Source organism: Atta colombica, unplaced genomic scaffold (assembly GCF_001594045.1).
Source record: "Atta colombica isolate Treedump-2 unplaced genomic scaffold, Acol1.0 scaffold12, whole genome shotgun sequence".
NCBI lineage: Eukaryota > Metazoa > Arthropoda > Insecta > Hymenoptera > Formicidae > Atta > Atta colombica.
Genome location: NW_017259206.1, coordinates 6,326,954 through 6,342,115, shown reverse-complemented (window position 1 = coordinate 6,342,115; position 15,162 = coordinate 6,326,954). Strand labels below are relative to the sequence as shown.

Here is a 15,162-nt window from a genome sequence, read left to right as displayed (position 1 = left end):
ATATATATCAAGGTTCCACAGAAAATAAATTTAAAAATTCTCTGACTTTTCCAGATGCAGAAAATGGAAAATTTTCTATGACCAATGTAAAATAAAAGGTAAATTTTAACATTTAGAAACAAAGATTTAATCTTTGAAATTTAGCTTACATTAATATTAAAAACAATGCAAAAGAGACTCAATAAAATATTAAGATATAATAATTTTTAATTCAAATTCAATTAAAATACAAAGTTAAATAAAAAATAAATTTGTATTATGAAAAAGAATGCAGTTATGACGAAAAAAGACGACATAAACTTGACTATAATCGCAGAGAATAATATTTAAAAAATTATAACAATTATTCGAAAGGAGCAATTTAAGGAAATTGTGAGCGAAGTTCAAAATTCTAGTCTCTTTTATATTTTTCCCTGACTTCCCAGTTTTTCCGATTTTCCCAAGTATATCTGTGGCAACCCTGATGTTATCTTTCTCTTCCCAATTAATGCACATGCGGCTGCAAATAGTCTGAAATAGTCCAATGCTTTGATTATAACGGTGAGTCTAAATTTAACTTCTTGTCATTAAATCTTTCCTATTCGCTCATAATAAAGGTAATAAGTTCAAGTATTAATATTTAATAAGTTCAATAGTATTTACATGTATTATATCGATAAAACATAAGCAAAACGTTACGTAGCAATACTGATATTTTTTTTTCTTATTTTAATTTTTTTGACTTTTCGTACGATTAGTTGGGGTTGAGATCTTAACAAGGATTCTCGAAAAATATCGCATATCTAGAGAAAAATACTAGAGAAATCCGTATATACATAACGTAACATATGCTCTTGTATTTTTGTACATACATACATTACCATATGTGATATTTTTTAAAAATTTTCGAACAGCTGGCCCCATTTCACATGGTTTCACGATATTTCACGATTTTAATATCGTGAATCGTTTAAATCTCTATAAATATAAATGAACTCATCTGAATTGTTTACAACAATCTAAAAATACAGTTCTGACGTAACAAGGACAAATGCAATCTAGTTGAGACGTGAAGAATTGACCGTGCGTTTGATGCGCATTTAATTACTCCACTCAAACTTTTGATACCTAACCTCAATATTGTATCATACATTCTAGTGCAGATTCAGAAAGAATTATCTGACACGATTTCCGATTCTGATAAATATTTATTCATATATAATTGTTGTAAGCGTAATTTCAATATTTCACGATAGCCTAGATCAGTGCCTTATCAGTGGCAGTTGATACCGTGCTTTTAGTCAGCGACCTATTTTATATTTGATTAATTTGACTTAATAGGAAGATCGCGACGATGCAGTTTATTTATCGTGTTCTAGGATCGCAGACTAAACGTATAAACTAGATCAATAGGATAAATTCAAGCAACAGGACATGTTTTATGGAATAATTCAAAATGGATTTTGATCAGAATTATTCCGTTTTCCATAGAATTCAGTACAAATCTAGAAAGTAATTGAATAATTCTAATCAGAATCCATTTCGAATAATTACATCATTACCAGATATCAAAGTATTGATAGAATCATTGAAATGTACTGATTTATTTTATATCTGTTTTTTTTCAGCTGAATTTTTTACATAATTCATCTTTCCTCTTTTTCTTTCTACATTAGAGAAAAAAATAAGAAAAGCGATGCAAGAAATTCAACTGAAAGGAGTAGGCCTCTTACAGTGTTAATTGCTTCATTCATTTTTTTTATTAATAATATATTATTGGCATTACAGGAAAGTATTAACTTCTGCAATCTTGACGCTGTATATAATTGCTGTGCAAAGTTGACCAGCAATCTTAATAGGGTGATCAAAATATGGCTCGTCCAATTTTGCCTAATGATCCTAAAGCAGAAGAAATTACTGGGGGAAATGAACCTTCATTTAAGTTAGATGAACCTGTTACTATGGCTCTAAATATAAATCCACTGATTAACATCGATGAGGAAGACAGCCTATCTTTTGTAGTGCTTGGTCGAGATTCAGTGGAGGCTCAAGCTTCCTTATTAGCTTCGTATACCGATCTTCAACAGAAGAGCATGTCAATTGTACATGCATCACAATTTCTATTTTATTTCACGATTCACTATTTATTTTAAGGTAGAAAAATTAATATCTTTTTTCTTACAGGATTATAAGTCACTGGTGTCGTCAATGACTGTAACTGCGATGCAACATAGATTAGTAGAAGTGTTGCAAGAGAATGTGAAATTGAAAGAAACTTTAAGGCAGAATAATGTATCCATGAAACAACAGTTTAATACCCTGGCAATGTGGCAGGAAGAAGTGACGAAAGTTCATCTGAGTCACAAGCAACAGTTTGCAGAAACTAAAGAACTTATAAATCATCTGAAAAAGGAAAATACAGAGCTGAAATATAAATTTTCACGCTTACAACATTTTGAAAATATGAAACCTAAGGTATATATACATAGAAAATTACACAAGTAATAATTATATTTTTCAAGTATTTCAAAAGTTCATATATCCGCAAATCTATCATAAGTTCATCAAATCTATTCAAAATATGTTCTGAATCCTAATAAGTTTACTGCTTTAATCAAGATTATTAAATTAAAAGAAATTCGATTTGCTTATTATACAAAGTCGCTATTTCGATTTTAATATTCTTTAAAAGAAAATTAATTCTTGTTTTAAATAATAGTGAGTATAAAATTAATTTATATTTAATTAATTAAAATAGTAAAATAGTGTTTCGAAATTCGTGGCAAGTATATTTTAAAATTATCAAAAATATATATATTCTTTATTAAAAATAACTGTTACGCTTAAAAGGAAAAAATTAAGTAGAGTAATTATTTTTCTTAGCAATAGAATAACATTTTTCTGTAATTGTGTGTATTGTACATAATTCTATCGTTCATTTAATTTTTGCCAGATTAATAGATCTGTTTCTGAGGATTGGGCCAATTTGATTTCTAATAGAAAGCTAAAAGAACCCTCTTTCATATTCAATACATTCAAGGACATTTCCGAACTTGTACCTGAAATATCCAACTTAACAATCAAAAGGTGTAAACAATACATAACATCTATAATATCAGAGAAATTGGATGAGAAATTGGAGAGATTGAAAGAGGGATTACAACAAGAATTGCCGCAATTAGAAACGGAAAAAGAATTCGAATCAGCGATGATAGATGACAGGATAAAACAAAAATTGCAACAATTAGAAACGGAAAAAGAATTAGAATCGGCGATGCTAGATAACAAAATAAATTGCAAACTTTACAGTGATGTAGAGATCACAGAAAATTCGAAATGTTCGGAAGCATCTGAAAAGGATCAGGAAATTGCTTGCTTAAAAGAATCCAATACTCTACTCGAACAGAAATTGCAATGTGTATGTTTCTTTAAAAAGTTTGCTAAATATCTTAACAATTAAATTCAGAAATAAAATCGAATTATCTTTTAAATTTTGCAGATTCTTACTCCTATTGAACAAGATTCATTGGAAACGTCCAATTTAAGTCATCAAAAATTTATACAAAATATAAAGCAATATAATGATATGTTACAAGAATTAACCAAATGTTTTGTAGAACAAATAGAACGTTTTGCTGCCTTAGAAAAAAGTTTAAAGAAAATTACGGATATACTTAGACTTGACGATGATAAAATGCAGTGTGAAGAAAAATTATGTCAATATTATAATGAATTAACTGATGAGCAAATAAAAATTATTACTGATAGGCAGACGCTAATAAAATCACAAAATCAATTCCAAAAGATATTCTCTGATTACAATTCTGTTCTATATGAATTGCAAGTAATGCTTAATGAAAACGCAAAATTAAACATTTTAAAGGATAATAGCGCTCGCGAGAATTTAGAAATGTCAGAGCAATTAGAACGCGACAAGCAATCATTGGAACAAGAAAAGAAAATTTTCGATCGAGAAAAGGATAATCTAGAAAATCAAAAAAAATCCTTCGAAAGCCAAAAAATGAGTTTAGACATGGAACGTGTATTGTTGCAAGACGAGAGAAAACTTTTAGAGCAGGAAAAAATCAGTTTAAATGAAGAAAAAATGTCACTTGATCATCAGAGTCAGTTATATGAAGATTGCGAGAGAGATCTACAAAATGAAAAAAAAATATTGCAAGCTCGTAATGAACAATTGCTGAGTGAAACAAATAGCTTGCGACAACAAAGTGAGGAGAAAGATGCGCAGTTTAAAAAGATAATAGAACAGCTTGCACAAAGCGTGGGTGAAATTTTTCTTAATGTAAACTAATCTGACTTATATAATTTAATTAAACATATTTGTGTAAATTCTATATTAATTTTACATCATATCTTAAATTTGATTATTTTTATTATATTACTGTTTTGTGATTATTTTATTAGTGTGTTTTTTTTTATAGACGGAAGAGATACAATTGTTAAGATCGCAATTATCGCTTTACGAAGAAGACTTTCAACAGGAGAAGAAATTGAAAGAAGCATTGTTGGAAGAAAAGAATAAATTAGACACGGAATTGCTAAAGCAAATAGAATTTAACAAACAGTTACAAGAATCTAACAACGCCAATGTTAAGTTAGGACACACATTTGAAGATCGAGTAAATAATTTTTTAAATTCATTTACCGTGACACTTTATCTAAAAATAAAAATGATCGTTTCCTGCTTTTTATTATCATTAGAACGGTGACAAATACAATGGGCATGCAAGAGGCGGCAACGCCACTGTACGAGAGAAGCGGCCGAATAATCGAAATTATTTTCGCTTATTTTCAATGAAATAATGAATAATTACACATTTATTCAAATATTCAAATTCCTTTCGGAAATTTTGGTATACGCGCAAACATATAAATAAGTTTTATTTCTATCGTACTACTTCTCTGTAGTTCTGTAGTTGTATGCAACGCTTTCGATGTATATCGTATAGTTGACATTGCTAAGTTGGTTGCTTTAATCCTGGATTATTCTTTTTCGTTTTTTTCTCATTCTCTCTGTCCTTTTAAGGATACAATTGCGCTTTTTACTAAATTATTATAAGCTACATGTATATAGTGAACAATATTACTCAAAGTAATTAGTATACTATTATATGTATGTTTTATTTATACCAAATTTTAAAATCTTTATAAATTTTTTTTTTAATTTTTCTTATAATTATAATAAAGTATAATTTTAAAGTTGAGTAAATCTATTTATATAAATATAGTATTTAATTTTTTTTTAATTGAAATATATTTTACATAATTCTTTATACTTCTTGATTATTCTGAAAAATATGATTATTATTATGTTATTATAAATAGATATTGATAATAATCCAGGATTCAAGTTCATCAGTGTCTTTTTTCAAATGGCATTTTGCATTGATTATAAATTGCAGAATGTAAAGAAATTAATTATTATATATAATATGCATTTTAATTTGAACAAGAACAAGAATTTTAATACGTAATTCCTATTTTTATTTTCTCATTATATCAGTGTTATTCAGTTGTTGTTTAATTGTATACGATTATTTTATTTTATTACTTATAAGATACACGAAATGGCATACCATACTACGCGAACAGAATCTACAGAAACTGCTCAACATTTGTCACAGCCCTATACATTTTTTTTGCTCTTATTTAAATAATTGATTTAATGTGCTTCTTAATATGCGATGTGATATCACACAACAAAATACTGAATATAACACTATATATGTTATAAATTTTTAATCAAAGTAACTGAATACATTAGATTGAAAACAATTGTGCTATAAATTAACATATATCAATTTGATTGCAGAACTTCATGCGATGTCCAAAATGCTTGATGATATGTCGAAGTTCATCAGATTTATTAACGCATATTAACAGATGTGAATATGCCTTAACGTAACATAAATTCATAAGAAATCATGTAGGTATGTACACTCTCATATAAGAAGAGTGATTTCATATTAGCACAAATATTGATATTATATATATGGTATCTCTTATATTATAATTTTCATATTATAATTTCTCTTAATATAAGAATAATTTTACGTAGTAAATGGCTTCTAAAATGCAAGAGATATATAATATTTAATACTTAAGAGTGTATACTTACATAATAATTATAATGATATTAAAAACGCGTTTTAAATCTAGTTTTAATAAGACTGAACAACAAAATACATATATAAATTTTATTTTTTTAGATATTCATTTGTAATTAGGGTTAATATAGGAACATAATTAAAAAATGTATTGAGATATTTTTCGATGTTTTTCATTTGACATCAATTATCTCTATTTTAATATTTGATATGCTTTGTAAGTGCCAAAGAAAATTTTTTTTAACAAAAAAACTATTACAACGGCAAGTGTAATTAAAGTTTTACTTCAGGATATTAATTTTTACAGGACATTATCTTTGTATATCGCACACGCATTACCTGTACGCAACTGTTAGCTACCTCATGTAATAGTACTATGAGTAAGCAATAAATAGTTTTGAAGAAAACGTGTTCTCGATGAAAATGAAATTATTTTTCCAAAACATCTATAACATATCTATTTGCGCATAACTCTATGCTAGATGTAGCTAATGATGGCTATATACATCAAGCACGTCTCGCTTGAATACGTTTATACTGGATCTACAAATACACTTAAGAAAAAAATATCCTTGTCCCTAGCTCTTATTTATTTCCACTGCCTCCGGAACGCGTTCACGCTTGTGCGATAACAAAGACGAGGCTGAATGCGACTTGGACCATGGTCACTGTAGCTCCGCTCCAAGTTCCTCTAGCAAGGAGGAAGGGGCAGAAGAAAAAGAGATGATGCCTGACCTTGGCTGGACGAGCCGCGGTCAACGATTCTTTCCCGCGTGCCGATCGGAGAAGACGCATGTCTTTTTGCACTATACGATCATCGCATGCACTCGCCATCCCTCCACCTTTTCACAAATCGGGACCGATCGCGGAGGGACACACATCACGATGACGACGGCGGCGGTAGTTGCGACGAGCCTGCTCAAGGCAGGCCGGTCGCACCTCCTTAAAAATTCTTTACAGCCGACGAGCGGACACCCGTTTGATGCACTCGTAGGGAGTTTCCCGTCGAGTTTGTGATCTTTGGACAGAATGGGATCGAGTACTTCTCCGGATCCAGCTGGCAGGTCGTGAGAGAGGTGCCTATATGAAAATGAATGAATTCGAAAGAGAAAAACTAGTTAAAATAAACTAGTATTGATTTTTATATAATTGAAAAAATTTCGAGTAATATTGCTTATTTGCTACAATTAAAAAATGGTTTTTAATGCCATAAAATAAAAAAGAGTGGAAAGAAAAAAGAAAGAACGTGCTTTAAAAGAACATATTTTATTTCTTTATCAATTATTGCAAAAATTACGTTTTAAAATGAATATTACAAAATTTTAATTATTCAAAATATTTAAATTTATTTTCTGAAAAACTTTGTTTTTATACTATTTTTTTTACTATTTTTACTTTGTTTTTTTGTTATAACAAATGAGCGATATAAACCTAGGTTCTCTATAATTTATTAATTGAACTTTATATTTTGGAATTAGATGTTTCTTGCAAAATATATGTAACAAAAATTCAAACTGTATTTTGTATTTTCGAAGTTTTAATAATTTTATTTCAAAATTTCTGCTAATTTATTTTATTAAGATACGAAAACTATGGAGATTGTTGTAAAAAACAAATGTATAGCTCTGAATCGGATGCTAATTGCAAAGACAAATGATCAATACGAGAAATCATCATTTAATGGATGACTGATAGGTTAATAAGTAGACATTGATGATCAGCGGTGCACTCCTTGTCTTTTAGAACACTTTCTAATTTACATTCTTTCGATGATAGAAAAGAGCAGTACGTGTTCGTTAAAGTGACGAGCGGAAATGCGGGCGACGGCAACATCTTTTAATGGCGCAGCATCCAGGGAATCGATAATATCTCCCCGTAGTTGTAAGATACATATGCATAGATTTTTTTTTTCCTTATAAGACCGGTTGATCAAGGTTCAATTAAATCCCTGCTTGAATTAATCCTATTATTAGCATATGAGGAAAAAATAAAGTATTGATAAGAATTTTATAGAATTTTCTTAAAAATTCTAAAGATATCGATATGTGACACAGAGCAAAAAGTTCTTCTAGTATCTCTACAAATTTTCTTTCACAGAATGCGTTTCAATGTTATTGAGATAATGAATATTTTTTTTAACAAGAGACACAAATGATATAATGTTACAGTGAACTGTTTAACATTTTTGTTTAATATTGGCAAACAAGGATGTAATAATTTAATGTGTTACACTGTGTCATCTCTATCTTACTGGAAAGCAATTAGAAACAATTAATTCAAAAATAACAACATCCAATTAGAAACAAATAATTTTTACACCAATCAATATTATAGAAGGGAGAGGAGAGATATTTTAAATTTGAAATATCAATCTACTTGAAATATATATATCTTTTTCCTTCTCTCCCTTCTATAATTGGTATAAAAATTATTTGTGTTAGAGCAAATATACCTTCTGTTAATACAAAAATCATAAAAAATACATGATAAATCTGTTGTATTATTTAGCTTATATGCTGTTATATGCTTACATCTAAATATTTAATGCGCGAATAGTTTAAGTCATGATGCCTTAATTGTTCTCAAGTGCAAAATACACAGTAAGATAATTTTAAAGATTATACGAACGTCAAATCAAAATGTTCTTGAAATGTTTACCATTCACATTACGTGCAATCCTCTTTACGCAACACGTGTAAAAATTTCTGTTCCGTGTGTAATTCTATGTCTTTTTTAACAATTCCGCATACTTTTAAAACATAACTATCAAATTCACGATGGTTGAGTCTCGAACTGAATTTTCAATCTAAGAAACCAAGCCAGTTATGATAAAAATGTAAATATAACAAACACATTTACAGCTTTGTAAGAAAAAAATACATAATATTAACGTCACAGCAATGCCGTTATAAATCTTTTTTTAAAAGATATAGAAAAACACACACAACAGGACCGACAGAAATTCGACCTTCATCATTTAAATAAAGCGTAAAAATATCGCGCAACTTCTAGGTCAGGAACATTATCAAATTAGCACTATTATACTAATTATTATGCCAAAAATGATCTTGAAACTTAATAGTTTCAGCACATTAGAGAGTATACGAAGTATTTTTTATATTCATTCCAATATCAATTTGTATAATATATTATATTATAACACTTGTTAATATATTATAAATATTTTCTTGATATTAATGTAAACAATTGCTAATGTTTTAATTGCTAATGTTAAAAAATAATTGTAAAAACTTTTCTATAACTAAATTGTATGTTATATTTAATAAATAATTATTTATATATATATATATATAGATGTTATATCAATTAAGATGTGTTAGATGTGTTTGACGTTGCTGAATGATAATGACGATGATTAATCACACTACTCATTGACTCAGCGTTTTTAATTCAAATCGCGGTCTGCATTTTTTGCATATAAGAACGGTGCATTCCAAGAATTATGATCTTCAGATCGTTGGTCATTATCATCCCCCTAACGTAAATGACTCTTCGAAAAGATCTGACGAAATGTAGTTAGTTCTACGATCGAAAGCGCCTTGCCAGAATTTCTTCTCTGTTATATAAAGCGATACCGAGAAGTATTATTAAACATAATTAGACGCGTGCTAATTAAATTATGTATGTAAATATACCATATTTTTCTCGCGTAAACTCGATATGAATGATTAATTTTCTTCTTCTTCTTCTTCTTGTAGGGATGTGATATGTAATTGCGTCATCGAAAATCGTGATAAAATTCTTCCAAAAGAAAGATGTGCGATATTTAAATGTATGCATTCTCGCTTGCTTTTATGAGAAACTGAAAGCAATGTTTAATAAACAAACTCCAATGAGTCAAAATAGCGTGACTCTTTTACGTCAGAAACACGTTCATTCAATATTCATTTCTGATGTCAACGAAACAAAAATTAAATATTAAATATTATATTATATTTGGAACGTATTGCAAAAAATTTCAACCATTTTAACACCAGTGATGCACCTCAATGCTAAAGAAATATTCTTCATTTAATCTTCAAACAAGTCCTTTATTCTCAGGAAACATCAATTAACAGGAACATAACATCAACGTAGACATAATATAATACAATAATATGTTACGTACAATTACATTGTTGAGTCTAAATCTATAACATGATGTTACTATTAGTTGGTATTCAGTGGGATTTTCATTCATCTTTAATGCTAAGAAGTTAGTCAGAATTTTATTAAGGATTTTATTAAGGATGTTTTGGTTGTACAATATTTTAGCTAAAAGTATCAACTAAAAAATCAATATCAACTAATATAAGTTAATAAATGCCATAAGCTCTGAAATCAACTACTAAAAAATAAATAATCTGGTTTATAATAATTTTATACAGTGAAATGTTTATATTTTATTGTAATTTTAGGTAAATAACTTTAATTATTATTATAATTATCAATACTTTTAATTATTTTTATATGAAATGATAATGTATTCTTCTTTTTGTCAATTTCCATTGAAAAAGGATGCGACAGTTGAACTTATCGGCCGATGTTGATAAATTATTAAGTAAAACATTACAGAAATTAAATAAAATATATAGTTAAGTTATTATATAGTTATTATATAGTTAAGTATAAAACATTACCTGCATTTCTTGCTGTATCCTATATATTGCATGAATGCAAGGTTACATCACTTCGCAGATCAATTTCCATATACTTCTCTTGTAAGCTCAAAATCATAATTTGAAAGTCTCATTATATTCTTATAAATTATTCAAACATAGGAAACTACTTTTTGTTTAGACATACACTTAGAATCGTTTATATATTCATTCAAAAAATAATCTACGTGGTAATAAAAACAGAGGAACCAATTTAAAATTTTTTTACTTTTTATACAGATTTGTGATTTCCCCACAGCTATTTGCGCTTTTTTCTTTTATTCTGGAGAAGATTCTTTTTCATATTCTGTATAAGAAAAATAAAAAAATAGAAAATGTTTCATCACGTTTCATTATTACAGACGACGCCAGCATCCCCTTAATGTTCTTAATAAGGAATTTTTCAATATTTTATATCTCGCATCAGGCAAAAATGAAAATATTATAAGTCACAACGAGACAGGTTGATTCGAGGGGAATATCTACGAAAATTATCGACTCGATGAAATCACGAGATTGGATTTTACGAGGATCCTCGGCGCCTCGCGGAATCTCAGGATCCCACGAAAACACTTGGCATTGGCATTCCTATTTGCGGCTCTTTGTGCCGCAACTGGTACACTCCCCGTTCCGAGAGCACGGCATCGTGTTATCTTCTTCACTCATTCGTTCGCTCTCTCGCACGTGAAACCGCAGGTAGCCGACACAAGTCAACAACAAGCGTGCGGATACCCCTGTGTTGGTGCATGTGTACCCCTACGTCAAGAAAACGCGCCGGGTTGGTCCTGCGTATATAAGGCCTGCTACACTCGAAGTGGAATCAGTCTCCGATATGTTGCGTCCATTGCATTTCGTAAGTGGTCCGCATGACTCCCTTGCATCTTCGACGTCAATCCTAATTATCTTGAAGAGAACTTCTTTGTTCTCTCGGTTTTTTTTGCTTCCGTGTCGCGTGTGTATTATACATTCCTTCTCGAAACGTCAATCATGAGCACGAACTAACTCTGATAATTAAATTAGCGTAATTTGCGTACGATCGATCACATATCGCTCGAAATAAACTATCTTCGAGTAGTCGGGATTATAAATACACGGAATGAACGATTTTATTGAAGAATCTAAAAATTTAGCTAGACGTAGATCTGAAAACAATTTTGTTGAACCATCAAAATAATTATAATTAAGGGAAACTCAAGTATGAGCAATGCTGCTTTTGACATCCTATAACAATTAATCAGCTTGAGCATCCTATATAATTATTTTGAAAGTCCGACAAAATTATTTTTTAATCTATATCTAGCTAAATTTTTAACTTTAATAAAAATTCAATATAAAGAAAAAATATCAACAGCTTCATTTTTTTGTAATTCTCTCCTTACATTTACTTATGTTTTAATCTTTATTTTTATCATAAAACATTTACAAATTAATGAACAGAAAATTTAAGTCATCAAACTATATTAATGAAAATCATTGCTATATTTTATTGTAGTAGAAATCTTACGAAATTTTTTTCAGAAAAAGATATAGGTAAAATTTATTCGAACATATAATATGGACCTTGAATATCACCTTTATTGCGAATCGTACTCAGCAGAGAGAGAAAGAAATGACCAATAAATATTCAATCAATTGAAGATTTTTCAAAATTTTTCAAATGCATTCCTAAGCTAAATCGCAAAATATTGCATAAAATAGCAACTTCTTCTCGAAGAGCTTCCTACGATGTAATATTCCCGATCGAAATATCTACGATTTATCGCGCAAATCGCAAATCAGAGGAAGATGATAATAAGGAATCGCACCGTATTGATTCTAGGTGTTCCTCTTCGCGGCGTTCGCCGTCCTCACGTTCGCCGCCGCTGTGGAAAATGAAGCTCCAGTAAATGTACAGAGTGAAGTCGAACCACAGCCAGATGCGAACGATTTAGAAGCGGACGCTACGTACTGGGGGTGAGTTATTTACGAATCATTAATTACTAATCGTAAAATCAATTAATTCTCATTTATCTCAATCCACAGGAAACTCCATAAATCTAAAATCATGGAATAAAAATTATAATAAATATAACTACATAGAAAGAACGATTTTAGTAAAAATTAGATACAGATCTCAAAATAATTTTCTTGAATTATTAAAGTAATTATATACGACGCTCAAGCGTCACTGATTAGTAGAATCTCAAAATTTTTTTTACAGACTTACTCATTATATTTGTGCGTTTTAATGATTCAAAATTATTTTCAGCAAAATCTTTCGGTGTATTTTTTAATTGTACTCCGTCATTCGTTATAATCAGCTGAGAATTTCACATCATTCATGCAAAATCGATAGTTTTAGATTCGCGTGGTGAGTATCTTAAAATTGTCAGATGAGATTAAACTGTCGTATGATAAAGGCGATAAACATGCGGGTTGAAGACGCCAAGTTGGGATTCGCGCAATAAAAATCTTTCGATGCAACCTTACCTATAATATCTTCATTATTTAGAGTTGAGACACGTCGTCAGAATCAATTGTAACAACAAACATCGAATAGCAATCACGTATCCCATCGGGGCTTACTTAATCATGATTATACACTTCACGCATGTTCATACTTTGTATGCGCCTTGCTCGCTTACAGTCGCTCATGATTCATTCAGATTCATTGAAGATGACAGTCGTATAAACAAGAGAATGCGGAAAAAATATTACACTTTTGTGGTGTAATATTTCTTCGTTCATATTCGCAACCGCATGCCTTGCCTCTCCCAGCTATGCATTAATCATATTGAATCACATACTATATGTCTCTCATAATCCCGCATGCATACTCTAATTAATGTACATAAATGACGTATTTCGATGCACAATTAACACTAAAATGAACTGTGATGATCAATTTGCAATAATTTAACAAGCCATTTGTATCTCGTTCACTTCTTGCAGACTGACGTCTCGAAATTAAAACTTATACGGAGAAAAGAATTATTCACTTCACTAAATTAATTTAGTTCATCGATCTTTATTTCTTTCGAGAAGAATATATGTAATTAAATTAAACATATTATATTTGACTTTAATTAAATTAATTTAGTCAAATGAACAATTTTTTCTCAGTATATCATCACAAAAAAATTTATATAATACAATATAGCTTCTCTAAAATAATATTGCATATCAAAATAGATAAAGTTTATTGAGATGATGAAAAATCTAATTTTTAATTTATGTAACATAAATAATCAATAATTCTTCTAAATAACATAAGTATGTAATTTTTAAGTAACTTATATCGAAATACTGAAAATTCTTGCTAATACGGAAAAAATTTTAATTTCACATGCAATGTGTTTCGATTTTAATTTATTTGCATTTGTAAAATGTTTCTCTTCCAGTACTTTGAATAATAATTTAATGACAAACGCGGAAGTAGAATGCAGAATGACATAAAGAATGGCGTTCGTGGCTAGTTTGCAAAGATCGTGTGCATATAAATCACAATTGTAATTTACTATTAATCGTATCAATGAACATTACAATATAATATCTTTCATATATTTAATCTTTATTCTTTCACTCATAAACCATAAATTTAATGCTTGAGTTCATGGCAAACAAAAGATATATCTTAAGATAAAAAATCAATTTGTTTCTTTCGAAATTGACTGGGATCAATGATTTTTTTTTTAAATCTCAATATTCGATATCAAACCTTCGCCAAAAAAATTGCCATTAAAAATAGATTTAGTTAATTCAAATCGACTATCATTAAAAAGGCGGCGATCTTCAAATATTTTAAATATAATTTTCCATTTAAAAAATTACGCTTTACATTACACATCGTTAGTTTGCATTAGATAAGAAAATTCCTCAACGTTCAAGTTACTCATTTTAATCAAATGATTTATGAACAATTTCAGATACGGACGACCATACAGATACGGTGGCTGGGGAGGTTGGGGATATGGCAGAGGTTGGGGAGGTTGGGGAGGATACGGAGGATGGGGCGGCCGAGGCTGGGGAGGAGGATGGGGTGGCCGAGGCTGGGGTGGACGAGGATATGGTGGTTGGGGCTTTGGATACTGGGGTTGATGTGAGTCCCACATTCCAACCGCGTGATACTTAATCGCTATCAACAAAGCCTTTGGCTCTATGAATATTTTCTAATCTTAAGATACGCGAAGCTTTTGGACAGCTTTATTAACTATGTAAGTTTTTATTGAAATCTCCATTGTATAAGAATAAAGATATGTAAAAAAAAAACCAATGCTTGCAATGAATGCTTTGTTTTTTGCCGTTATCTTTATCAATCATGTTTCCATGAAGATTGTTTCAAGATTATTGATATTAATATATTATAATATACGCTGTGATTTTACATTATAAAGATTAAATTATTATAATCACAAAAA

General features: G+C 29.7%; 2 protein-coding genes across 7 annotated transcripts; both read left to right on the top strand.

Annotated features, from left to right (window-relative positions):
• The first annotated feature begins 479 nt into the window (after positions 1-479).
• Positions 480-6,457, top strand: LOC108694304 (hyaluronan-mediated motility receptor-like). 6 transcript variants are annotated; one of them, XM_018203715.1, is made up of 8 exons: positions 1,021-1,206; positions 1,768-2,081; positions 2,164-2,454; positions 2,933-3,397; positions 3,479-4,261; positions 4,422-4,619; positions 5,813-5,930; positions 6,415-6,457. In XM_018203715.1, the coding sequence occupies exons 2-7, from the start codon at positions 1,851-1,853 to the stop codon at positions 5,903-5,905; spliced, it is 2,061 nt and encodes a 686-aa protein (XP_018059204.1). In that variant the 5' UTR covers positions 1,021-1,206; positions 1,768-1,850; the 3' UTR covers positions 5,906-5,930; positions 6,415-6,457. The 6 variants fall into 6 exon arrangements, with proteins under 6 accessions (XP_018059199.1, XP_018059200.1, XP_018059198.1 ...); XM_018203713.1 differs by lacking the exon at positions 6,415-6,457 and adding an exon at positions 6,210-6,275; XM_018203710.1 differs by lacking the exons at positions 1,021-1,206; positions 5,813-5,930; positions 6,415-6,457 and adding exons at positions 480-540; positions 4,702-4,886.
• Positions 6,458-11,557: 5,100 nt separating this feature from the next.
• LOC108694536 (keratin-associated protein 19-2-like) lies at positions 11,558-15,029 on the top strand. The gene is made up of 3 exons (XM_018204110.1): positions 11,558-11,618; positions 12,585-12,718; positions 14,671-15,029. Exons 1-3 carry the CDS (start codon positions 11,598-11,600, stop codon positions 14,840-14,842), a joined length of 327 nt encoding a protein of 108 aa, XP_018059599.1. The 5' UTR covers positions 11,558-11,597; the 3' UTR covers positions 14,843-15,029.
• Positions 15,030-15,162: the final 133 nt, after the last annotated feature.

Bases quoted from the DNA above. Each gene is read 5' to 3' on its own strand.
- LOC108694304 (XM_018203710.1), top strand. From the start codon at position 1,851: ATGGCTCGTCCAATTTTGCCTAATGATCCTAAAGCAGAAGAAATTACT. The intron at 2,455-2,932 runs GTATATATACAT...AATTTTTGCCAG, and splicing joins TTGAAAATATGAAACCTAAG to ATTAATAGATCTGTTTCTGA. The intron at 3,398-3,478 runs GTATGTTTCTTT...TAAATTTTGCAG, and splicing joins TCGAACAGAAATTGCAATGT to ATTCTTACTCCTATTGAACA.
- LOC108694536 (XM_018204110.1), top strand. From the start codon at position 11,598: ATGTTGCGTCCATTGCATTTC. The intron at 11,619-12,584 runs GTAAGTGGTCCG...TATTGATTCTAG, and splicing joins TGTTGCGTCCATTGCATTTC to GTGTTCCTCTTCGCGGCGTT. The intron at 12,719-14,670 runs GTGAGTTATTTA...GAACAATTTCAG, and splicing joins GCGGACGCTACGTACTGGGG to ATACGGACGACCATACAGAT.